This window comes from Protopterus annectens, chromosome 1.part0 (genome assembly GCF_019279795.1).
Source record: "Protopterus annectens isolate FY-2018-M chromosome 1.part0, PAN1.0, whole genome shotgun sequence".
NCBI lineage: Eukaryota > Metazoa > Chordata > Ceratodontiformes > Protopteridae > Protopterus > Protopterus annectens.
This window is the reverse complement of record NC_056725.1, coordinates 1,389,956,640-1,389,982,463: the sequence shown is the minus strand read 5'-3', so window position 1 is coordinate 1,389,982,463 and position 25,824 is coordinate 1,389,956,640. Positions and strand designations below refer to the sequence as shown.

The 25,824-nt window shown below is 41.7% G+C and overlaps 1 protein-coding gene across 1 annotated transcript in view; it reads left to right on the top strand.

Annotated features, from left to right (window-relative positions):
• Positions 1-25,824, top strand: part of MDN1 (midasin AAA ATPase 1) — a 3,484,183-nt gene that overhangs the window by 83,941 nt on the left and 3,374,418 nt on the right. Inside the window, exons 4-5 of the mRNA XM_044071809.1 lie at positions 5,717-5,824; positions 7,080-7,266. Coding sequence (XP_043927744.1) covers positions 5,717-5,824; positions 7,080-7,266 — 295 coding nt within the window. The remainder of the gene's footprint in view (positions 1-5,716; positions 5,825-7,079; positions 7,267-25,824) is intronic.

Here is a 25,824-nt window from a genome sequence, read left to right as displayed (position 1 = left end):
ACATTTAGAATGAGAACAATTAGAAAAACATCATATATTGTATGGGATAATTTACAAAATTTGTTAAAAAAATTCTAATTTCAATAGCATGGTATTTTAGTTTAATTGATCTGATTGTAGTGGATGTCTTTGTAAATACTTTAGTTGTTTTGTTGAATATTATAATAATACCTATTTTTAATTACTTGTATAAAATTGTTATGATATTTCTCTTATATGTTAAAACAATAAACCTGTTTTGAAAAAAAAAAGATTAAGTAGGTTTATAGTCGCAGTTGAAGATAAGTAAAGCATGGTTTACAAACCCATGTATCTTCAGCACTTCAGAAATCCTTTTATATGGTTCATCTGATTTTTGAAAACCACTTCTAGGTCCTAAGAAGGTCTTTATTCCCTTTTACTGGGATGTTGTCAGACTCATTAATCACATAAATATATGCCAAAAGGAGTATTAAAGTGTTTCACTTCATATGTAACTTAATATCAGTGGCTTCAGAAGTCTTTATTTTCAGTTTGATAACCGGGGAGGTCCACTGGCTCAAGGAGCCCGTTTTCAGTGGAGGCCCGGGGAGAAAAGCTCCATATTACATAGAAGTAATACAAAAAGTAGTAGTATGTCCTGAGATTTAGCAAAGTACAATTGCAAAATAGAAGAACAGTCATTACACACTTGCATAGCAGATTAGGGAACCATTTGTACAGCATTTAAGATGGACAGAGGCAGTATATCATGTGTACATAGTTTTAAAACTAACAATTGTAAATCTTCTGTGAATAGTTATAAGAACTAATATTTGAAGGATTGCAGTAAATATAATTTGCAGGAGAGTAGAGGAGAAATAAAGGTGGAAAAAACTATTTTTTAATACATTCATGATATTGGTGTCTTCAGAGAGAGGCAGTTGTACAATAGAAAGAGGAGTGCATACATGTCAGCATTTGCTATCTTTGTTAGATAGCATCAACATTTATATGTAGGCAGTAATGAGAATCAATCACAGATTGGGGGGGGGGGAGAGAAGAGAGAGAGAAATGTATGTACAATATTTACATTCAAAGGTATTGAAGTTATACTACGTTAAATTTGGAGAGAGGCAGCTGTTTAGGAAATCAGCATGGAGTAGAGGTAAATGGAGAAGTACATGTAGAAGAGTCTTTAGCAGGTTAGGTAGGTAGAGTGCAATTACATTTCCAGTTAAGGGAGAGGTAGGAATGGAGCTGAGTTTTCAAGTGTTCAAAGTTTTCAGAAATTCTTAGAGGGGGTGGGAGCGAGTTCCATTTCTTGGCTAAGGAAAAGGATAGGAGAAGATGAGCAGCGGGACATTTTGGTTTGTATATAGAAAGATTTTGGTGGGCAGATCTTAGGGTTCTGTGAGGGGTGTAAGATGGTAAGATGTTTCTTAGAGCTGGGCATGTAGTTGGTTTAAAAATTAATTTGTGAGCTGTAGTGAATTGGAGGTAATAAAGGTGGTTGGGAAGTTCTAGCCACTTTAGCAGGTGGAGTGATGTACACTGGTGGGAGAAGTATTTAGATTTAGCTGTGAATTTTGTTGCAACAGGTTTCTAGTTTTTTTAGATATGGTGGAGGATGTTTGTTAGTAGGGGTGCGCACCGTACAGTAGTGCATGTAGTAAGTAGGTAGTGGCGAGTGTTTGTCTTGTAGATGGGTAGAGAAACTGGGAGATTCTATATAGCATTCCAAGTTTTTGATGTGTTTTCTTAATATTTAGTTGAATGTATGTATAGCATTTCAGGTGTTCATCAATAGTAACCCCAAGAAGTTTAGCAAAAGGGACAACTGCTATGGTGGAATTGGCATGGTTGATAATATTGAAAGAGCGTTTGTCTAGGGGGAGGGTTTTTGAGGGAGAGAAGTAGAATTTTGGATTTATTGGCATTTAGGGAGAGGTGGTTTTGAAGCATCCAGTTCTCGGTAGTTGAGAAGGCAATTGAGTTTGTGCTTGGAGCTCTGAGAGATTCGAAGCAGAGCAGACTAAAGTTGAGTCATCTGCGTACTGCACTATTTTAGTGTTGGGAATGGCAGCATGGAAATCATTAATACATTGAAGAGCATTGGACCGAGTATGGATCCCTGGGGTACTCCGGTTGGGGTAGGTAGGAAGGCTGTGGTGCCAGTTTGCCATTTCATGACCTGAGATCTGTCAGAGGTAGCTGTTGAACCAGGTTAGGGTATTTTGAGAGATTAAGGTTAGAAAGGTGATTCAGAAGGTGGGTATGGGAGACGGTGTCAAACGCCTTGGAGAGATTTAGAAGGACTGTGGATACAATTTCTCCAGAGTCACGGGCATGGTTTACTATGTCTAGGAAAGAAAGAAGAGCAGTTATTGTGCTATGGCCAGGACGGAACCCATGTTGTATGGGGGTGAGGAGTTGATTATTGGTAAGGAAAGATATGAGCTGGAGGTGGATGCATTTTTCAAGAGTTTTGAGATTGGGGAGAGAATGGATATTGGTTGGAAGTTTGAGATATTATTTTTGCTCCCTTTGTGGAGGGGTAGGATAAAGGCTGCACACCACAGTTTAGGGCCATAAGATTCCTGTATGGAACTATTAATAAGAATGCTGTTGGGGATGGCGATACCATCAGCTGCAAGTTTTAGAAAGGGTGAGGGGATATTGTCAGGGGTGTTGGAGCATGGCTTAAGTTTAGAGAGGTTTTTTTTTTATGTAAGAGGTGGTGATGGGTTTGAGATGAAATGTGGGAGGAGTGTTTGGGATGGAAGGTTGGGTTGAGGTAAGGGAAGTGGGTTTGAGGGGAGAGGAGGAGATGTGAATAGGGAAGGTCTTGGTGATTTCTGCTGTAGAGTTGTTAAATGAGTTAAATAGGGTGGCTATTTCTGTGCCTGTTTTACTGGTGTCAGGACAAGGATTGTTTTTGGTACCTGGGTTTAGAAGAGAGTTGGAATTCCAAAATTGTTTGGGATTTTTGGAATGATTAGACTGGAGTTTAGTATCGTAACTTTTTTTTAAATCTTTTATAATGTATTTTTGGCTAGGTTGCAGAGTTGCTTATATTTAAAAAGGGTATCATGGTGCTTATTGCGGTGGTAGAGTTTTCAGGTTGTGTCCCTTTTGTGGCATAAGTGTTTTTATATCTTTAGTTAGCCATGGGGTGGAGTTGAGTTTTATTAGTTTTGTTCTTGGTAGGGTTTGGGAGTTCAGGGTATCTAAGAAGGTTGTGTTGAATTCTACGGCATTATCTAGGGGAAGAGTTTTTTTTTAGATTGTCCCAGTTTGTTAGTTTGAGGGTGTTGGAGAAAGTAGGGTTAAAGTTTGTAAGGTTACAAGTATGAATATATTGGTGTAGGTGTGGGGAGGAGTGGGTTGCTCGATGGATGAAGGCTGGCAAGTGGTCACTCAAGGAGTCTGGTGAGATTTTAAGGTGGGAGACTAGGATCCAGTCCAGAGTGGAATCTGGGTGGTAGTTTTTATTGGGTCTGGTAATGGCATTTGTAAGTTGAGGGAAATTAAATTGATAGATATGGAGGGATTATTGGTATTGATTTTGTTCCAGTCAATGTTAACATCCCCTACTATGTATGTCTCAAGCTTAATATTAGTTGAGACCCATAGAAGAATTTCTATGAGTGGTGGCATTGTTTCCAGGGGGGATATAGAGGACCATGATGCAAATACTTTTATAGAGTATTCCTATGATTAGTTTCAGCGTTGTTGAACTGAGGAATGGGGTTTTGGTAAGGAGTGATGGAGAGGAGGCTAGAGTAAATTTAAATTTAAGGCTACTCCTTTTTTGTTTTAGCGGTCATATCTGAGTGCTTGAGAGCCAGGGGGTAGGATTTCAGAGTCAGTAATATGGGGTTTTAGCCATGTCTCAAACTGCTACTCTGTCTGGAAGGGTATGGTATAGCCAAGCATGGAAGAGGGCTGTTTTTTTTTTTTTTTTTTTTAAGCTCTGGCCATTAATGGTAAGGAGCTTGAGATATTTATGGTTGGTAATATTGGTTGTGATAGGGGGAGTGGGATTGGTGCTAGTCTTTGGTCTGAAGTTTGGGTGAATTGCCTCCTGCTAGGCATAGGTAGTCAAAGGTGGAAGGGAGTAGGACTTTAGATTTGCTGCTTGTGGTATGTGGGAAGTACAATATTGCTTTAGGTATGTGAAACTTAATTGAGGAGGGTATTAGTTTTGGTTTGAAGTAGTGGAGTGGGTTTGGTTGAACTAGAGAGGAGGATAGTGTGGAAGTGAGGATGGGGGAGAGGAGTGGAAGTGGGGGTAAGAAATGAGGGAAATTTGCAAGAGGAATAAGAGGTAGCATGGAATAGAGGAATTAGAAGCAGTAAGCCTATGGAGGGGATGAGAAGGCTTTGTGACAGTGGAGAAGGCATAGTTAATTGGTGTAAGATAAGTACAAAGGTAATACAAACACAGAGAAATGGGTTTAGTAAAGGGTTAATAGGACAGCAGAGGGATAGGACACTGAGAACAATGTTAGAGCCATACTGCAAATTAGTATAATATGAACAGAATATGAGTTTGAGGGAAAAAAGTAACAGACAAGCTCAGAAGGGAAAAGGGGAAAGAAGGTCATATAAGGACTAGAAAGGAGATGATCAACAGCATTCAGAGGTTAGTTATTCGGTGGCCCTGTTCTGTGTTCTGTTTCTTGTACATCTTTGGAAATCTGTAGTCGGCATTTTGATCCATGAAACATCTGACCCTTGTTGACTTAGTATTCCTTTACAGAACAAGTGGTTCCTCAAATATGAGTAAAGAAACTAAACTTGCATAAAAGAATTGACACACTGGCATAAGTTTATATCCCAAAGTATTCCCCACATCTGGTACACATTTCCTCTCTACATCAAGTGCAGTAGTACCCATGCCACCTTCATGGTAAACCTTGATAATTGAGTGGACAGCTTCAGATTCTCCCATGGTCTTTCTTCTGCCCTCGTTGCTGAAGTTGGAGGGAACTTCTGAACACTAGTTATTGGCTAGCTAAAAGGAAATGTTTGCATTAGTCTAACTTTCTGCTGCTGTGACCTGGAAGCAAAAGTCATGAACTGTAACTTAAGTGTTTAGGTCATACAAACAGTTAAAAGAAGCTATAGTAGAGTAAGGGGTGATTGCCAGTAGTGATTGTCCTGTTTGAGGTTGATACATACATTTAGCATTGAAGTACATGTGCTTTTTTCAGTAATCGTTTGAAATGTAGTGACTCACTAGAGAGAGTCCTGAAATACGGAGACTGTCCAAAAGAACAGACTTTGATAGGTATACTAAGCCAGAGATGCCATTTCTTTGAACGTTTAACTTTCTCTGAGGTATGGTGACCTCTGAGTTGGTATATATAAGTTCGGGGAGTTGTGGGGGCCCTGTCCTCCCCTGCAAAAAGAATTTTAAAGGAGAAGAGTGACTTTCGAAATTTGTTCTGTGTTTTTAGTCCTCCCCCAACTTGTCTGCACTCAGTATTTAGAGTGCCAAAATGTTAAGTCACTTTTTTCTGTCGGTGATGGCTTTTCTTCACTATTTGATATTTTTTTTAAATATATTCTTCCACTTTCCAAGCAGGCCATCTTTCATTAATTCCCTAATTTGCCACCATTTTCTACAGTGGCTCATTTCCATTGGAAGCCAATAAAGATCGCAGTTGAAGCTGCTCTGTTAAAATTTAGTTGACCTTTGATTCATTTTCACTGTTCTGTTTAACTGCATCTTGTTTGTTGTATCTTCCAGGTATACAGCTAATTGTCTAGTTGTCGTTACGCGTATGAGTGAACAATATAAGCTCCGTTTTATGGAGAAGACTTTTGCTCCTGAAGACTTGTTGCACTTCAGACTGAAGTGAGTTATGCAGCCTATTGTGATTTTAAGTGGTGTGTGTCTGTGTGTCTGTGTGTGTCTGTGTGTGTCTGTGTGTGTCTGTGTGTGTCTGTGTGTGTCTGTGTGTCTGTGTGTCTGTGTGTGTCTGTGTGTGTCTGTGTGTGTCTGTGTGTGTCTGTGTGTGTCTGTGTGTGTCTGTGTGTGTCTGTGTGTGTCTGTGTGTGTCTGTGTGTGTCTGTGTGTGTCTGTGTGTGTCTGTGTGTGTCTGTGTGTCTGTCTGTGTGTCTGTCTGTGTGTGTGTCTGTGTGTGTCTGTGTGTCTGTGTGTGTGTCTGTGTGTGTGTCTGTGTGTGTGTCTGTCTGTGTGTCTGTCTGTGTGTCTGTCTGTGTGTCTGTCTGTGTGTGTCTGTCTGTCTGTCTGTGTGTCTGTCTGTCTGTCTGTGTGTCTGTCTGTCTGTCTGTGTGTCTGTCTGTCTGTGTGTCTGTCTGTGTGTCTGTCTGTCTGTGTGTCTGTCTGTGTGTCTGTCTGTGTGTCTGTCTGTGTGTCTGTCTGTGTGTCTGTCTGTGTGTCTGTCTGTGTGTCTGTGTGTGTCTGTGTCTGTCTGTGTGTGTGTGTCTGTCTCTCTCTGCCTCTGTCTCTCTCTCTCTGCCTCTGTCTCTCTCTCTGCCTCTGTCTCTCTCTCTCTGCCTCTGTCTCTCTCTCTCTGTCTCTCTCTCTCTCTGCCTCTGTCTCTCTCTCTCTCTGTCTCTCTCTCTCTGCCTCTGTCTCTCTCTCTCTGCCTCTGTCTCTCTCTCTCTGCCTCTGTCTCTCTCTCTCTGCCTCTGTCTCTCTCTCTCTGTCTCTCTCTCTCTCTCTGCCTCTGTCTCTCTCTCTCTCTGTCTCTCTCTCTGCCTCTGTCTCTCTCTCTCTGTCTCTCTCTCTCTCTCTGCCTCTGTCTCTCTCTCTCTCTGCCTCTGTCTCTCTCTCTCTCTGCCTCTGTCTCTCTCTCTCTGCCTCTGTCTCTCTCTCTCTGCCTCTGTCTCTCTCTCTGCCTCTGTCTCTCTCTCTCTCTGTCTCTCTCTCTCTCCCTCTCTCTGTGTGTCTCTCTCCTCTCTCTGTGTGTCTCTCTCCCTCTCTCTGTGTGTCTCTCTCTCCCTCTCTCTCTGTGTGTCTCTCTCTCCCTCTCTCTCTGTGTGTCTCTGTGTCTGTGGTGGGGATCAGTTTGTGATTGGGTGGGAGGGAGATGGGGACAGCTTTAATTTTGAAAACTTATGTGACTTTATGTGGAAACACACAGGTTACTGGAAGAAGTGGAAAGGTGCAATGTGGAAAATGCCTTGGTCTTGGCTAATTCCAATACAGCATTTTGGCAGCGTGAAAAGTGCGAAGACCCACAAGATCAGATAGTGTCAAGCGACCTGAGTGCAGGTGTTGTAGCAGTATGTGGAGTACTGCTGCCAAGACTAAGCCTTCCTGATGACCAGGTATGTAGGGCAGCCTTTGCACTAGAGGCATTTTGTAATTTACTATGTAATTCTACTTAGGTGGATGTGGGATGGTGGTATTCTCTCCCCAAATGTAATGTTTTGTACAAATTATTAGTGATTGTAGGTGAAGAGCAAGTTATAATACTCTGATGTCTGAGTGAGATGTCTTGTGTAATATGACTTCAAAGTACTGTTTAAAACAGTAGCATCTTCTTGCTTCCTTTTTAATGTAACTTGTGTATGATGACCTCCGTTAAACATGCCTTACTATGTTACTTGAAAATTCTTACCTTCAGTATGTAGATTGAACATGAGGATATGATGCCCTATATTTATTTTTAAAAAATGAGCATAAAATATCCAAAGTATTAAGGATGTGTGTGTTAATAGGATGTGTACAGCTTGGGTGATGAAATGAAGCTGTCCTGTAGTTGACATCTGTCCACACGATTGACATTATGCAGTTCTTTCCATTCTTACCTATCCCTTTGCACACCTCTTGTTCTTTGCCTTTTGAAATTTGGAGGGCAGTACCCATGCGATGGAAGTGTACTATCACTGTTCTGTTTTTCCTGATGTTTCACCAATACTTAACATTGCCCCCCACCCCCACCCCACCCCCAACTCGCACATTCTGGTAGTAATGCTAATCCACAGCTGATATGTGTGCTGTTGACTCTGGGCCTGTTTGTCTTCTTGTCTCTAGTCCTTTGGACTAAATGTTTTCAGAACAGGGTTTATATTGTACTGTCTAGACCAGTAAGTATATTCATCTTTCTTTGTGAACTCCGTCATTTATTTTAATACATACAATCTCCAGAACTGAAACAGTTGCACTATGTAAAGCTTGACTAGTCCACGTATTTCGGCTCTCATCATTGGAACAGAGAGCAATTTGGATGAGGGGCTTTTTTCATCTGCAGATGTCTTAGAGGGTAGTACATGTCAGAATAAAAATTCAAACATGAAGTGTAGCTTTCCTGATTGGTACAGTAAAGGCAACAATCTAAATCCACAACCCCCCTCCTCCAGGTTTTAATATATCTGCATTTGGTTATCTTTAGATGGGTTAATTGCACTGCATGGGTTATAGTGCTACCAAATGTGAACATCCATTAGAGTAAAGTCTCAATGGCACAATATTTTTTCCTGAGAACATAACATCTTCACTTATTTACTGATGTTCTTCGTGTTTCACTGTTGCAGTCATTACATTTGGGTAATCCTGCTGGCAGGTTTCCCTCATCCGGCCTGAATTCCAAAGTCTTGGGTCCTGCGTCGGGGAATTCCAAAGTCTTGGGTCCTGCGTCGGGGAATTCCAAAGTCTTGGGTCCTGCGTCGGGGAATTCCAAAGTCTTGGGTCCTGCGTCGGGGAATTCCAAAGTCTTGGGTCCTGCGTCTGCTGTTGTCGCCCCTTACCTGATGTCAGGTCGTCTGGTATAAAAGAAGCAGCCGACGCCATTTTCTTCAGTCTTTCTTGCCGTGCTGTGCCTGAAGCAGTTCGCAAGTGCCGGTCGACCGACTCCTGAGATTTTCATATTTGAGTTTCAGATCTGACGTCTTCAATAAAGCCAAGTTCCCCATTGGGGAAACTTTTTTTTCTTGCTCCAGACCAATGTCAGAAAAAGTTAATAACTGTATTTCTTGTGGGAAGCAAATACCTCATAAGGATTTTCCTTCTTACTGTATTCCTTGCCTAGGCCCTGATCACAACGTTTCTGGTTGCCTGTTTTGTGCTAGATTTAACCAAAGCACTATTAAGCGTCTGTATGATTTTGCTTTAAACTTTTTTGGACGCCGATTTTAATTATCCTGAAATGTCGGATAGCCATCCGACTACCGGAGTTTACAAAAAACTCAAAGAAAAGGATAGAGCAAAACAACAGAGGCCCAAAACCGACGACGAAGCTTTTCCTAAGCCAGTTGCCGGTTCTCAGTGAGGCGCTTTCACAGCCTCTGACACCTGCTACTTTAGAGTCGCAGGCCGCTACTGACTCCCACGTGGAGTCGGCCATGCTGCTTGGATACTCAAGGTATTAGAGCCTCTGATGCTAATCCCTCAGATGGGTCTGGAGCCGCTGACCAGGTACTGGCTTCTGAGGGTGTATTCAGACATAAACATCTTTACATTAAAATGACTTCAGCTTCAAAGGCAAAGACTAAAGCACCTTCTAAAGCAAGGAAACTCAAGAGCCACGTGGCAGTCCTCTATGCCCAAAAAACAGATGCTCAAAATGGCCGAAAACTTGATTACCTTGGTCAGGGGTTCCCATCCCCCTCCTAAGAGGCCTAGGCAAGACACTGACTATGAATCTTCAGATCAGGTTTCTGTTTCTTCTAATTCCTCTTTTGATAAGGAATATTCTCTTCCCCCTAGGAGGATTCTGATGCTGAAGAATCAATACCTTCAGCATCTCCTCCTGAGGACTATTCCTTTGGGGAAACCTTGCACACCATGAGGGAGCATTTCCACTGGGAGAGTCAAGATTTTTCAGAATCTAGAGGCTCAGGGATGTTCTTTTACTACCTCAGCACAGGCCTCTAGCCATTCCACCTGTTAGACATTGTAGATGATGTGTTTTCGGAGTCTAGTCTGACCCCTGACTCCTTACCCCCAGCTCCTGTTAAGCCTGACCGATATTACAGGGTTCCTGACTCGCACACTTCTTTTTAAAAACCCTGCTGCTGACCCAGAAACTATTTCACAGGGTCCAAAGGGAGTTGAGGCTTCCACTGCAAAAAAAAAAAAAAAAAACCAACCCCCTCTGACAGAGATTCAAGGGCACTGGATAGATGGGGGGAAAAAGGTTTACATCTCTGCAACTTTGGCTATAAGGGCCTTAAACTGTCAATTTCATATGCTTAAGTATCAGCAACATGTCATGGGATTGCTTACAGATAATGTTCTGAATGTGCAGAAAACAAGGAAATGCAGGATTTATTGTATGCAGCAGAACAAGTTGGAAAACATACTTTGCAATGTGGTTTTGATTCTTTGGAAGCCTCCTGCAGGGCCGCAGTTACAGGTTCTGTAATTAGAAGACATGCTTGGTTAAAGGAACAAAATCTGCCTGATCATGTTAGTTAAATTACTAGATGCACCTTTACAGCATGATACTTTGTTTGGTGTTAAGGCAGAAGAGGTGTTAAAGAAAATGGAGGACAAAGCTAAATCTATGCAAACTGTCAAAGGTTTTTTTTAAAAGTACAGCCACCTAGGTTTAGTAGACACTGGCCTACAAAAAATTGGTCCTTTCCTGTGTGACAGACCTCAAAGGGGCAGACCCAGACACCCTAGGGGCAGATCCCAGGTGCAAGGTCCTTATAGGCCCAAGCAATGGGATGCTTCTACCTCCAAAGCTGGAGAAGATAGATCACAAACATACAGAAAACAATCTCAATAATTCCCCCTGCCAGCACCAAGCACTTATCTTCTGGCAGCACCATTAGGGGGAAAATTAGCACTTTTTGCTCAAAATTGGCACATCATATCCCAGGACAAGTGGGTTCTAAACATAGTATCACAAGGCTACAAGTTCCATTTCCATACTGTACCAAAGGCAAAAGGCTGGCCAGATCTGCCAAAAAATCAGTGGGCAGAGGTACAAAACAAGTCTCATCCCTCATGGACATGGTTCTATTCAACAAGTACCAGAACAAGAGCAGGGACAAGGATTTTACTCTACTGTTCTTGGTACCCAGAAAGGACAAGGCCTGGAGGCCGATACTGGACCTATCTATTTTGAACACTTTCCTGGATATTCCAAAATTCAAAATGTTGACTTTGCAGCAGCTTCTGCCCATGCTGGGCAAGAATGCTTGGCCTTGTGACTTTAGACCTAAAAGAGGCATACCTGCATGTTCCAATCAGACAATCGTGCAGAAGATACCGAAGATTCAAGGCTGGTTCAATGCATTACAAATTCTCTGCACTGCCCTTTGGCTTATCTACTGTGCCCAGGGTCTTTACAAAGTCCCTGGCACCAGTAATTGCATTCTGCAGACAGAGGAATACAAATATATCCCTACTTGGACGACTGTCTCAAGCAGAGAACAAGGACATTCTTCAACATCTGGCATTTGTCAAAAGACTTCTAACATGCCTAGGGTACACAGTCAACAAAAATAAATCAAAATTAGTATCCTCACAAGAGAGAACATTCCTGGCTGCAAGCTTGAATACAACTGCCCAGATGGCTTATCTCACGCCAGACAAACAAAGGCAACTGACTTACCTATTTCAAAATGTTGGCAACAAAGGCCCAGTTACCTGCAAGAAAAATTCTGCAGGCTTTGGGCTTCATGGCATCATGCATCCTACTAATTCCATATGCAAGACTGCATATGAGGAAACTTCAGTGGTACCTAAAAAGTGTTTGGACTGAACATTGCCACAGCCTGGAAATTACTCTCATTCCCTGCCTGCAACAGGAGTTTTGATGGTGGGCAAAAGCTTGTTTCCAGAACCAAGGGACAGCCATTCACATTACCTCTAGCCAGGCAGACACCAACAACGGATGCATCAGACTATGCCTGGGTAGCTCACATGGCAGGAAGATGTATTCAGGGCACATGGTCCTCAAACCAAATACATCTACATATCGATCAAAAAGAGATGTTTGCTGTTCAAAATGCCCTAACAGCCTTCAAGGACCTACTTCATCCGGGACAGCTACTGATAGACCACACCACGGTCATGTGGTATATAAACAGGGGGGGCGCACATTCTTACCCCCCTTTGCAGACTAGCCATGAACTTGTGGGACACAGCTTTGACTTACCAAGTACATCTGCAGGCACAATTCGTGCCCGGAAAGGAAAATACTCTGGCAGACGAACTAAGCAGAAACCTCATGGATCCCCACGAGTGGAAGCTGGATCCACAAGTCTTCAGCATGATAACAAGGAAATGGGTATGTCCGGACATAGATCTATTTGCCTCCCCTCTCAATTACCAACTAAAAAGATTCTGCACAAGGACTTATCACAGACAAGCATGGAAAGTGGATGCCCTATCAGTATATGCCTTTCCTCCACTAACTCTTCCCCCCCCAAGGTGCTCCTAAAGGTCAGACAGGAGAAGCCAAAGATGATACTGATTGCCTCAGACTGGCCACACCAGTACTGGTATCCAATACTAAAACTTATCTAATACCCAGCTTGGACCTTACCTCAAATACCTAGACTACTGTCCCAGCAAAACAATCAGATCATGCACAGCCAACTCAGGACATTACATTATCTGCCATGCTGCCAAGTTTAGTTATACAAAAAACACCTCTCAGTAAAGCTGTGATGGATGTCATTCTGGAAGCCAGAAGGCCTAGTACTAGAAAGTCTTATGCTGGAAAATGGAAGAGATTCTGTGCCTGGAACCAGGCACAAGGAACTGATACAGCGGTACCAAATATTCTTCAGATTTTGCAATACTTAACTGATATGCTGGACAAAAGCCTAACTTTTTCATCAATTAAAATTCATGCCTCTGCCATTTCGGCTCATTACAATACAGAGCCACCACTTTTTTTTTTCTCACCCCTCAGAGGAGCCAAAAATTTAAGGCCCCCAAGGAGACTACCAATACCTGCATGGGACCTCAATCATGTCTTGGAAAGCTCACCCTGCCTCCTTTTGAGCCAGCCGCTACTGCTGATATGAAGTTTTTATCTTTGAAAACAGCTCTGCTCTTAGCAATTATTTCTGCAAGACGAGTTTCAGAGCTACAGGCACTCGTGGCCGTGGAACCTTTCATCATTTTTCATCCAGACAGGGTCTCCCTGAGGACAAACCCAACATTTATGCCTAAAGTAGTGACCAGTGTGGCTCTTAACCAAGCCATCCATCTGCCAACCTTTTACCCAAATCCACAGAACAAGGGGGAGAGTATTCTGCATTCTTTGGATGTACACAGCTTAAATTCTACTTGGACAGAACCAAAACTTTCAGGAAGACAGAGCAGTTACTAGTGGCATATGCTGCAGGATCAGAAGGAAAGTCTAAGTGGTTAGGCCACTGCATTCGTTTCTGCTACTTACACCATGGCAAGCCAGTGCCTAAGGGCATTAGGCCGCATTCCACCAGAGCTGCAGCCAGCTCAGCAGCCTTTCTCAGGGGAGTACCAACCACAGACATTTTAGAGGCAGCTACTTGAGTTCAGTGCACACCTTTATAAAGCATTATCTGCCACTCTAAATCCAAGGCAGGCTTTGCCACTGCAGTTCTGCAGGGCCTCATAGCCGCTTCTACTGCCATCTAGCTCCAGCCTCCCAACCATAGCTTTGGGACTCTACCCTAATGTAATGACTGCATCAGTGAAACACTAAGAACATAGTACAGTTGTGTACACTTACTATAAATGTAGATGTTAGAGTGTATGGACTGTTGCAGTCCAAGTTACCCACCCGTCTTCCCCTTTTTTCTTTTGGCTACCCTTTTTGTGGCTGCTTCTTTTATACCCCTGACGACCTGATGTCAGGGAAGGGGCGACAGCAGCTGACGCAGGACCCAAGACTTAGCAATTCAGGCTGGCTGAGGGCAACCTGCCAGCAGGATTACCCAAATGTAATGACTGCAACAGTGAATACACTCTAACATCTACATTTATAGTAAGTGTACACAACTGTACTTCTTGGTGGCAAATTTTGAAAAACTGCATTTGTCTGCAACTTGTCATTTTTGTGTGCATCGTTGAATTTCCATTCAGGTGGAGTATATGCACCAGTTCCATGTTACTGTGATTCAAATATTTGTACAGGTTTAATAGGTCCCTTTCCTAAATCTGTGTTAGTTGGGGTCTCATTCTGCTAGTTTTGTTTGACCATCCTTGCAGGCATTTACTTCAGTTTTCTTTTTCTCATATTTTCCACCAGGACTTGCATTATTTATTGGTCACTGGTTCTTGTGATGCGTATGCCTTGGTCATCAGATGATCTGTTGTTTGGGTACATTATATTCTTGAAACCTTTTTATAAGCATGTAGGTTGTACAGAAGTTCAGATTCACTAATTCATGAATCTTGGTGTTCATGGAAGATAGAAACGGTAAACTTATTTAATCCAGGCTTGGTGAAATAAAAAAAAAATTGCACTGAAAGGACACACATTGATCCATTTTCAATTGAAACTGTTAGGCAAAACATTTTTGTCCTTTGCCTGTAAATCAGCCCTTGCTGACCAACTGATCCATTCATTTTTTTGTCATTGGTGTGTGAATCTACCATTTGCCGCAATAATTCGGGCAGTCACTGGTGTGGTTCATCTTTTCTGCTTTGCTGACCCTAACACTCAGCATGCACTCTGCTAAGCTCCAGGAGGAAGTTTATGCAGTGGGCTGAACACAAAAGCCATCCCATCACTACCACAAGCAGTGTATTTTCCGAGCATGCCTGTCCCTGGAATGCAGAAGTAGTGGTTTCTTTGCTCTCCACCTGTGAAATTGCACTGGCTCTGTGTGGCATGGAATGTGTGCAGACATCACCCCCAGGAGAGCTAAGCAGGCTTTGTCCCTTCACTTCTCTCCCTCCCCCAGTGTCAGAGCTAATAATCAAACCTTGGTTTGCTTGACCCACTGAAAGGGCTTAATCTCTTCACTATGGAGCCAGACAAAACATTGTCTTTGATTTTTGAAAAAAAATCTACATTCTCCTTTTCTCCATACCGAAGATGATACAATTGTGGGAGTACAGACAACTCTTGTCTTACTGAATGCACCAGAGAGGTTGACAAGTGAATACACATGGTAGAAGAAAGTAAGCTGTGAGATGAGCAGATCTGATTGTATCTGGGTGCAATAGAACCAACCCAATTTTTACAGTGAGGTAGTGGAGAAGGAAGCTGGAGATGGAGTCTGTCTGACCATTTTTAGACTTTTTAAAAGATCCCAAAGAAACTAATTTGGGTAATCCTGTGATTCTCTAGGAGTCCTAGATACACTGGTAGGATAATGCTGGTGTGTACATCACCCAGTAACAAAGTACAAACAACATTTGGACTTGAATGGCTTCAAAGTGAGAGTAAGTGGGCATCATAGCTGAGCTCTGAGCCTACTTCTATTCATATTGGTGATTGATTACATTAGCAAACAGGTCTGTGGGAACAGATCAACAGAGCCAGTGTGCAGATAATGTGACTCATTTAGGGTTTTTGCTTGGAAGTGTTTGCATATGTATTTTTACACCCAAAGCAGATTCTAAAGAATTTTTCCTCAGGTAGATGGCAAATGCTAGAGGTGTGATGGTGAGAGGTAACTGGGGACATATGTATTGGGAGTGTAATGTGTTGTCAGACTTAAAAATTCCCTACAGAGTGCTCTGTCAGAAATATTGGGTAAGCAAATGGGTATAAATAAGGAAATGATGCTTTTGAGCTAGGATGCAGGATCTGAATTGCCAAGACATAGTAAGGCCCGTTTAATTCTGGCGGCTGCCAAAAATGCAATTTGTTGGTGTAGAATTTGATTTCCATTTACTAGTATTTGAAGTATTGAATATTGTAACAGAGATAAAAGACCTGGAAGTGAGATGTTCAGAAAATCGATAGATGTAAGTTGCATAGAAAAAACAAATGGAAATTGTGGGAGCAATGCATACACAATAATGTTTTGGAGGAAGACTGAGGTTTATTTAATGTTGGATTCTTAGTTATACACAAGAACAAATGTGATGTATAATGTTTGTAACTGGGAGCATGTTCATATGGTTTGTTTTTTCTTTTCTATAAATGTATCATTGGTTATGTCTTAAGTGATAATTCAAAGATGTTCAAAAAGGGTTGCATTAAACTGAAAACATGCTGGAAAATGTACCAAAAAATCTGCAAAACAATAGCATTAAGTATAGCTGTTAGTATAAAAAGAGAAGAGCCAAAAGCACCCACAGCTGTCACATACAAGACTCTGCATTAAATACCCTAGCAAAACAGAATTGTCTGCTTAAAAAGTAACCCTCCCCCCTTGGTCAAGGCATCATTACAGATGTCTGTATTACCCAAGCTACCAATCGCACTTAAATGCACACTGACACACAAGTATTAAATAATGAACTCCTACCAGTAATCCAGTCTCTTGTACACACATCACCCTTTGTGGACTTGACAGTCTAGTGTTTCCTCCTCCATCCTCCTCTTCATTCACTGCCTCATATCACTGAATGCATTGGAGAGCAGGAGAGTGGAAGGGCAGCCATCCAAGCTGCTTAGAAGGTGACTAAGGTTTTCTTAGGCCTGTAGTGATTGCTTTGGCAACTGTATTTGTTCCTGTGGCAGCCTCACAAGATTGCTCACTGTTTTATGGCCTGTCACTGTCTCACCACACTACTTGGTGGGTGAGCATGTCTTGATCTTCTTGCACTTGCCATTCATTCAGGATGCCACTTATATGCTGCAGCAGATGTTATTGCTATGAAGGATGGGTGAGCCACTGTTAATCACTCCCACTCCCTCACTGGTTCATCTAGTGCCTGGGTCACTCGTGGATCCCAGGTAGTACTAGTCAAAGTCAGGACTTGCTCCCTGTTCACCACAGAGCTAGCTTAGCAAGACATATAATGAGACGATACAGAGGAAACAAAACTGCAGTAGTGATTCTTGTAGTCTGGCATGTATTGTGAAAATACTTTCTGCTGTAGTGAGTATATATTATGAGCAGAGATGCACTCCTAAAAGAACTCTGAGCATGTTTGTAATGAATTTTAAATACAAGCATGTAGTAGGGTAGTAAGACGAGCTGGTAGTTTGAACTTTGTCACCTAACTTGTACTGCTTTTTGTTGTACTAGCAGAGTTTGCTGTATTGAAGTCTGATGGCTTTGATGGCTTTGACATGCAGTTTAACTTTAAATCTTGTTTTGGAATTACTGTCAAGCAATTTTACTGATCATTAACTTCTAAGGTGGTTTTGACTTTGGATAGAATCTGACACTGAGGTAATGGATGATTCTGTGTTCCTTTGTAAAAGTCAAAGCTTCATTGTTCCTTGAAGCCTAATTGCGTTTTGCTCATTTGTGCCTGCTGCCTGTTGGCCTTCTCTCCACTGGATGAACTATTTGTTCCCACTTTAGTGAGGTTGACAGTCTGGCGAGAGGAGGCCATCATTTAGTTGGTCAATGGGGTGGCTTGAGGATTTCTGCAGCTCTGCATCCCCATGCATGCTCTGCTATGCAGAGGAAGGATGTGTTCAATGGGCTGTCTGTGATGGTGGTTCCCTCATTCCTGCAAGTCATCAAGTGGTCGTGCCCACCAACTGTGAACATGGGATTTGGTTTCCTTGGTCTCCACACCTTCCCTGTATGTATGCAACCCTTCCCATCCTATTTCCGTCCGAGGAGAGTAGACTCTACCCCTTCCTTCCTTAGCTTTTCCATTGCTGGGACAACTAATTAATTCCTATTCACTTGGGTTGCAGTGAGGGCTACAGTATCAGAAGCTTTGAAAAGAACACAATTTGCACCATTGTTACCCTTTCTGGGTTAAGATAGCCAGGGGAGAAGCAGGTAATGCAGTTTCTGCCTTGTGATGAGATATTTTGTGATGGAAGAGGGGTAAGGATTTCTTGACAGTTTTCTGTATGGGGTCATATCCAAAATTTAAGACCATGGTCCTAGTATTAGTGTGTTTCAGACATTTTGCCTGTACTAAAATATCCCATTTTAAAGCAGTGGTACAAATGACATTTTCTCGGGGCTAATAACATTTTCCCAAATGTAATTAAGAAACTTGCTTTTGTCCATCCTTTCTTTAGTTATACTTTAAAGCCAATATTTCTTACAACTACTTAGTACTTATGTTTTTAAAAAGAAAAATCTGTGGTATCCCTCCAAGTCTCAGAAAACCCAGTATGCAACCTATACTGGGTAAAAAAACAAACCAAGCAGAAACTTCGCAGTGTGGAGGGTGTGACGTTCACTTCCTGAATTATGTTGAGCACCCAGTTCATTAAAAAAAAATTTGAACTGTAAAATATGTGCTACAAAATAATAGAATAGAAAATTTAACTGTTTAAAAGACCATTAAAAGTCTGATATGGGACTGATTAATTATGACATTACTGGCTAATATTGTTAGAACAAATATCAAAAACTTGATAAATATCAGAGACAGAGAGACAGAGAGAGACAGAGAGAGACAGAGAGAGACAGAGAGAGACAGAGAGAGAGAGAGAGACAGAGAGAGACAGAGAGAGAGAGAGAGAGACAGAGAGAGAGACGGAGAGAGAGACGGAGAGAGAGAGAGAGAGAGACGGAGAGAGAGAGACAGAGAGAGAGACGGAGAGAGAGACGGAGAGAGAGACGGAGAGAGAGACGGAGAGAGAGACGGAGAGAGAGACGGAGAGAGAGAGAGAGAGACGGAGAGAGACGGAGAGAGAGAGAGACAGAGAGAGAGACTTTGCCCTCCCTTGTTAAATCATGTAGCAACTGTGATTAATCACATTTTTGGGAAAGCAGAGTTCAATTTCACCAACTAGACCCAGGCCTGATTACTATCAGACCTGTTCAATCAAGAGATCACTTAAATAGAACCTGTCAAAGTGAAGTAGGCCAAAAGATCCCAAAAAGGAACACTTCATGCCGCAATCTAAAGAAATTCCGAAACAGATGTGAAACAAAGTAATTGACCTCAGTCTGGAAAAGGTTACAAAGCCATTTCTAAAGCTTTGGGACTCCAGCATACCACGGTGAGAGCCATTATCTACAAATGGAGAAAACATGGAACAGTGGTGAACCTTTCCAGGAGTGGCCGGCCTACAGAAATTACCCCAAGAGGTCACAAAAGAACCCAGAACAACATCTAGAGAATTGCAGGCCTCACTTATCTCCGTTAAGGTCAGTGTTCATGACTGGGCAAAAATTACATACATGGCAGAGTTCCAAGGTGAAAACCACTGCTGACCAAAAAGAACATGAAAGCTTGTTTCACTTTTGCCAAAAAACATCTTGAGCCCCAAGACTGTTGGAAAAAATTCTGTGGACTGACTAAACAAAAGTTGAACTTTTTGGGAGGTGTGTGTCCCATTACATCTGGCATAAAAGTAATACAGCATTTCAGAAAAAGATCATCATGCCAACAGTCAAACATGGTGGTGGTAGTGTGATGGTCTGAGGCTGCTTTGGTGCTTCTGGACCTGGACTACTTGCTGTGATTGATGGAACCATGAATTCTGCTCTCTACCAAAAAATCCTGAAGGAGAATGTCCGGCCATCAGTTCGTAACCACTGTGAGATTCCCCACATTCAGCAGTACTTTAACCTTTGTCAGTTCCTCTAAATGTATCTTATTTCTTAACCATGTATTTCTTTTATTTCTACTCTATTTTTAAACTCTTTCTCCCACTCCCTAGCTGTATTTTCTGAAGAAATTTTTATTTTCACTAATAACTCCAGGGTAATTTCCACTACTTAAATTCCTCTGTGTTTAACAGATTGGTGAAGTGCCAGTGTCTCATTCTTATTTCATTACCTTCCATTTTTATGTTGGGTATTATTGGCATGTCATCTGAAATAGTTATTGGATGCATATCAAACTTTCAATTAAATGCACATGTTCATGTGAAATATAATTTTTGTGTAGCCTAGCCCAGTTTTTGTACCTTGGGGAATATGTAAATTCTCTTGTTCCTACTAGTGAATTTACATCTTTCATACCAAATATTTTCATAAATTTCTTCAAAATTCTAACCTGTTGTTCATATTTTCTTTTCTAAGCCCCCTAGTTGCACCCTCAGTTTTAAATTCCAGTATGCACCATAAGTAATATTCCCTGCTGAAAGCTGATTCTTTCTTCCAGAATTGTCTTAAGGTCCATTGTAGCAATTTAAGGTGGAATATAAAATATAAGCCAGTGTAATCCTTCTCCCTTGTCAGTAGCTCCTTACTACTACAAGTCTACCATTACCCCCCCTCCCATTTCTATCAGTGTTGGGGCTCCTCTAGGAGTTAATGTAAGTACTAGCCTTTTTTTTTGCCTTGCATATTCCACTGAATAACCATCCTGGAAAGTTTTCTTTATAAAATTCACATGCTAATTTCTTTCCACATGTGTCTGCTGTAGCATAACTGTTTGCACTCTACATTTTTTTAATATAGCTCACTACTTTTTTGTATGTACCTGTGAGACCATTCACATTTATAGATTATGTGGAAAGTGTCAGAATGATAAGGAGCAATTCATAGGTTCATATGAGGTTACTAGTCTAATGGCCTTAGGGGCTTACAAACCTAGCCAAGTTAAACCCTTGTTCCCATAAGGTTCTAGAGATATGGTCTGTTATAAGCAGATCTAAATTGGCACTGGCTGCCTCTAGCCAAGAGGGACACTAGTGAAACCACTCGGGAGAATTTGCAGTTTCCCATCTAGTCGTCCAAGTTGCACTAAAAGGGTTAATGAGGGGCTTTGTTTAACTAGTATTGGAAGTTTATTCCACAGGAGTAGCAACCTCTGGGACATGTATCCGTCTCTCAAGCAAGTTAAGGTCCATAGAGTGAGTGAATCGTGTACCAATTGACTTACAAATGTGCAGCCGTTCCATTAAGGCAGGATCTGATGTTACTCTGTATACAAAGCACAGGTCACCTCTGAGTAGTCTATACGATGCAGAGTATAGTGACCCTGATTTCACTCTGTTCATGTAAGACGTGCTGAATACCCTGAATTTTCTTTGTGAGGAAGCCTGTGAGGTCTCTCCAGTTACTGCAGATGCCTGTTTAGGTACAAACAAAAGGGAGCATTGTACTTGATTATTGGCCTGATGAGGGAAGAGTACATGGGGGTTATAACCTCTTTTGTCCTGGAAGCTATGCCTTTTCTTGTGAGGTGAGCAATGTAAAAGGCCTTCCTCATCACCGTTTAGACATGGTGATCCAAAACTAAGGTTGCTGTCAACCTGTGTGCCCAAACCTCTCACCACTGATTTAGAGATTAGGGTGTTAATATCGTGATCTGCAGGGGCATTGCCTTTGCCAAAGGTGATAAACTCAATGCATTAAGATCATGGCACCAGCCATTGGTTTGCCTAAGTCCTTCTTATAGAATGTTGACATATTTTAGGGGACTCTGACTGCTCCCAATTTGCAGTCATCAGCAAACTTAGTCAGCTACAGACCTTGTGTTTTTTTTGTCTGTACTTCTGAGAAGTAGTTTCCAAGCAATAGGAGCCCTAGCACTGATCCATGTGGAACACCACCTCTACCAGCAGACCCATTACCAGTGAAGTCCCCTATTTTGACTGTATGTGTTATGTTGGTGAGCCAGTTTACAACCCACCTGACAGTGTATGGGGTGACCCCCAGCTGGGTGAGTTTTTCAATGATGCCTAAGTGGGGGATTGTATTAATGGGCTTGGCCACATCTAGGTATGCCATGTGTACAGATTTGCCTTCATCCAGGGCTTTGGTGACGTCTCAAGTCCACCGAGTTCAACAAGCAGGCTCTCCCTTTAACAAAACCAAACTGAGTTGGGTCAAGCATACCTCTCAACTGTACAGATTTCCGCAGAATGTCCAGATGTTTGGCTCCTATTTTTGGCCTGTTCCTCTATTTTCCTGGCAAATCACTGGGGTGATCTCAGGATTGTAGTCACTAAATAATGACATACATTTGAGTTTCAGACTTAAAATCCATTAGAAAACGTATATTAAATCAAATGCTGTTACTCTAGCAACTTTCTAAGTTTATAGGAGCAATATTTAAAATGTCCCTTTTTGTACCCCCATTTTGTCAAGTTTTGTACAGAATTTTTTGCATTGAGAGGTTGAGAGGTATGGGGTAAAGTGTTTGAAGGTGTCTTGTTTCCTTGTTGATGAAGTCCATGATGATCATCTCCATGGCTTTACAGATAAGGCTGGTTAGACTAATGGGTCTATAGTTCCCAGGGTCAGTGAATGCACCAAGCTATTTTCTATTCAGCGGGGACAAAGCCAGTGCTTTAGGCTGTGGTTGAAAAGAATGCACAATGTTGTTGCTAACTCATGTTTTAAACCATTGAGAATGCAGCCTGGGATGTTATCAGGTCCCATAGAGACTGTGGTTTTGGTATTGGAGAGTGTGGTTAACACCAGCTGTTCAGAGATGCTAGGTGAAGTGTAGGTGCTACGGATGTTTTCGTGGTATATGTGGTGGGTACTGGGGGGAGAAGTTTTCACTGAACCTGTGTGTGGTTTTGGTATCGGAGAGTGTGGTTAACACCAGCTGTTCAGAGATGCTAGGTGAAGTGTAGGTGCTACGGATGTTTTCGTGGTATATGTGGTGGGTACTGGGGGGAGAAGTTTTCACTGAACCTGTCTGCTACCAGGTTGGCAATTTCCAATGGTTCAGTATATGTGGTACTATTCACTAATAGTTCAGCGCAGATCTGGGCTTTTCCTTTAAGGTTTTGGATTTAGCTAAGGAATGCCTTATGGTTATCTTTTTTGCTAGGTATGCTAGTCTGAATTAGTGCTCAGAAGCTGTTTAAAAAAAAAAAAAAAAAAACTGGGTCCAGCAAATCTGAACTAAGTCTGCTAGGCTAAAAGTGCTGGAAACAGCAAAAATGCAGTTCAAAATTAACAGCACACAGTAAAATGCAATGCAAGAAATTCCCACCTGTTATGAACAGCAACTTTTTAAAATGTCTAGTTTTAGGTTTGTGTTATATGCATACACTAAGATTTTGCAGGTTAATCTCTCTTTATACAGTTGTTTCTTGTCATATCAATTTGAACCGATGTCTCATTTTAAAAGACTTTTTGTTGTACTGAATACCTTCAAACAAAATCAAACACTACCCTGATGAACACCCCTAGAACCTGTTAAATACCAACACGCAATTTTTTACATCTTCAAATAATGAAGCTTAACCTTCATAATAGGAGCAGTTGTCCCAGATTGACAGCTACACTCACAGGCTTGAATTGACCTATAATGAAGGTTATCCATGCAAAGATGCATGGTACAGCTTGTGCTTCTACTTTGTTGTCTGTTTTATCGTTATTCCTCTCCCAGATGTAGAAAACAACTTATCGTTTAGCCATTGAAAGAAAGGTTTTGTGCACTATCTTGAGGCTAAACTTGGAGCATAGATGCAATTTGCTCACTTTAGTAACCCATCCTTTAGAACACAATTTTAGTTATGTATTTTTACCTTCAAAAAGTTTAATAGAGTTAGTTCTGTCCAACTCCTTAAGTATTGCAAAGTGACTCAATTTTTTTTTATTCTCTTTTAGGTCTGCAAGTTTTTAAACATTCCTTTATTTCTTGCTTCAAAACTCTTTCTCTCTCAAGTTTCAAACTTCAAATGCAAGAGTTCATAAAACTTGTTATTTAATACTTCTGTTTTCTAATCATTTTTAATTTTAGTTATCTTAAGTTCCACTTATTTTAAATGCTTCTAAGTACATCTGGTCTACCTTTTGGGTTGTACTGAGAGCCTTCTCCTGCATTGATAGAAGTGTAACTGGTTGAACCAGTGCCGTGTGTCACTACCATGAACCTGCGTCTTACCCTCCCCATCTCTTCCATTGAAGACTAAAAAAAATAAAATGTCCTTCCATATCACTGTTGCAGTATTCTTAACATAAAGGATTCCCTGCCAAGGGCAGCCCTATGTCCGGCCATTATGCCAAAGCCTTAGGAAATTGTCAACTTCATATGTCACGCATATGCTCCCCATTCAAGGTGTAGGGCATAAAGGTGAATATGGGCATACATGCCTCTGAACAACTTTGCTTCCAGTTCGGATGCTGTCTTTCGTCATTGGTCAGAACATTACTGTGCTGGTTTCTATAGTCTGTCTTATCTGACAGACCTTCTAAACATTTGCTTTCCACTGAACTACTTCCTTCAGATAAGAGCAATAGAGCTGTGGAATGCTATTACCAGACCTATATGACTAGGTATGTTGTAGCCCTTCTTTCTGAAACTTCTCGGGCCATCTCTGACCTCCCTGATTCAGAAGGGAAGGTATTGGCCCTTTCTGTACTGGGTTCTACCTCTCAAGTGGCTCGCCACGGTATTAAATGTAGTTATGATGGCTGTTTCTTTGGTTCTGTTTTGGGACATTATTCCTGGTTTCGTCTCCAGCCCTTACCTGAAAATATTAGGGCTAAATTTATTAGATGCTCCTCTTGATAATAAAGAACCTTTTTGGTTCTGCTGTTGCTGAGCTTTTTAAGTCCATCCAGGATAAGGGTAGGGCCTTGCATGATTTGAAACTTTTATTTATTTAGTTTTGTCCAGAGGAATTATTTCTCCAAATCTTATTTTGTATGCAAACAGACTCGCCCTCCTCCTAAAGTTAAGAAGAGCAATAGGTGTGTACCTCCTGCTACATCTACTCAGATTCCTACTTTTCAGAAACATCCTTTTCAAGACCAACCAGGTTCTGACAGTTTGCTTCATCTTGCCTTAGGGTCAGGTTCCATTATCCCTTCATTTGTCTCTGTCCCTTCCCAATTGATTAATGATTACTCAAGGTTCTTGGGTTCTGTCCATCATCCACCAGGGATACTTGTGTGGCTCTTCTGGGCATCCTTCAGCCTCCTTAGGAGTAACTTCCATTCTTTCCAGAATTGCTTCAGGGCAGTTAGGCACTGGGCACTATTCCTGTCGTGACCCTGCCCAGGAATGGAAGGGGATTTATTCCAGGATGTTTCTGGTTCCCAGGAAGAAAGGCTTCTGGAGACCCATTCTGGATCTTTCAGTTCAACACCTTTCTGCAGGTCCCTTCTTTTCAGATGTCCCTTCATACCCTGTTCTTCCCCAGGCTTTCTTAGTATCCATGGACCTCAAGAATGCTTATCTTCACATCCCAGTTCATCCTGTTAGTGAAGTTTTTACGTTTCTCTGGCTCTTCCTTGCATTTTCAGTTATGTGCTTTGCTCTTTACCCTTGGGGCAGTAGAAGGGCCATTCACCAAATGCATTGTTCTGTTACTGCCTTTTGCAGGATGAGAGGGGCTCGTATCTTTACTTCCCTGGGCAACCTGCTCATTCAAGCCTCACCTCTGGAGGTCTTGCTTCAGCACCTTCAGTTTATGATCAGTCACTTACAAAGCCTAGGGTTAACATAAACTGTAATAAATTGTTCCGGTTTCTTCTCAGAATCGTGTTTTTCTAGGTTGCAGGATCCACACAATTCCCATGCTGGCATCCTTGCCTCAACCCAAGGGTCTCTTTCTCTCTCCTCTTTTCTCTCTGTCTCTTTTTCTCTCTCTCGTATCACCTTTTTTCAAATCTTCAGATTTCTCAGGGTCTAAGATTCATGGCCTCCACCATTCCTATGCTACCTGTTGCCAGACTCCATGTCAGAACTTCAGTGGTTCCTAAAGTTACTGTGGCTTCAACATGGTCATCCACTGAATTTTCTAGTTCCTTCCCTTCCATGTCTCAAACTACAGCTTCAGTGATAGATTCATAAGCTTTTTCTCAAAGCAGGATTTCCTTTTCAAACCACAGTTCCATTTAAGGAAAGCTTTTTTTTTTTTCCAAGATGCCTTGGACAGGGCGTGGTTAGCTTCCTTTGTTTACCTCAAGGTCCAGGCTCTGTAGTCTCTTCTTCAGAGGTCAGACCACATCAGCAGAAGATATGAGCTC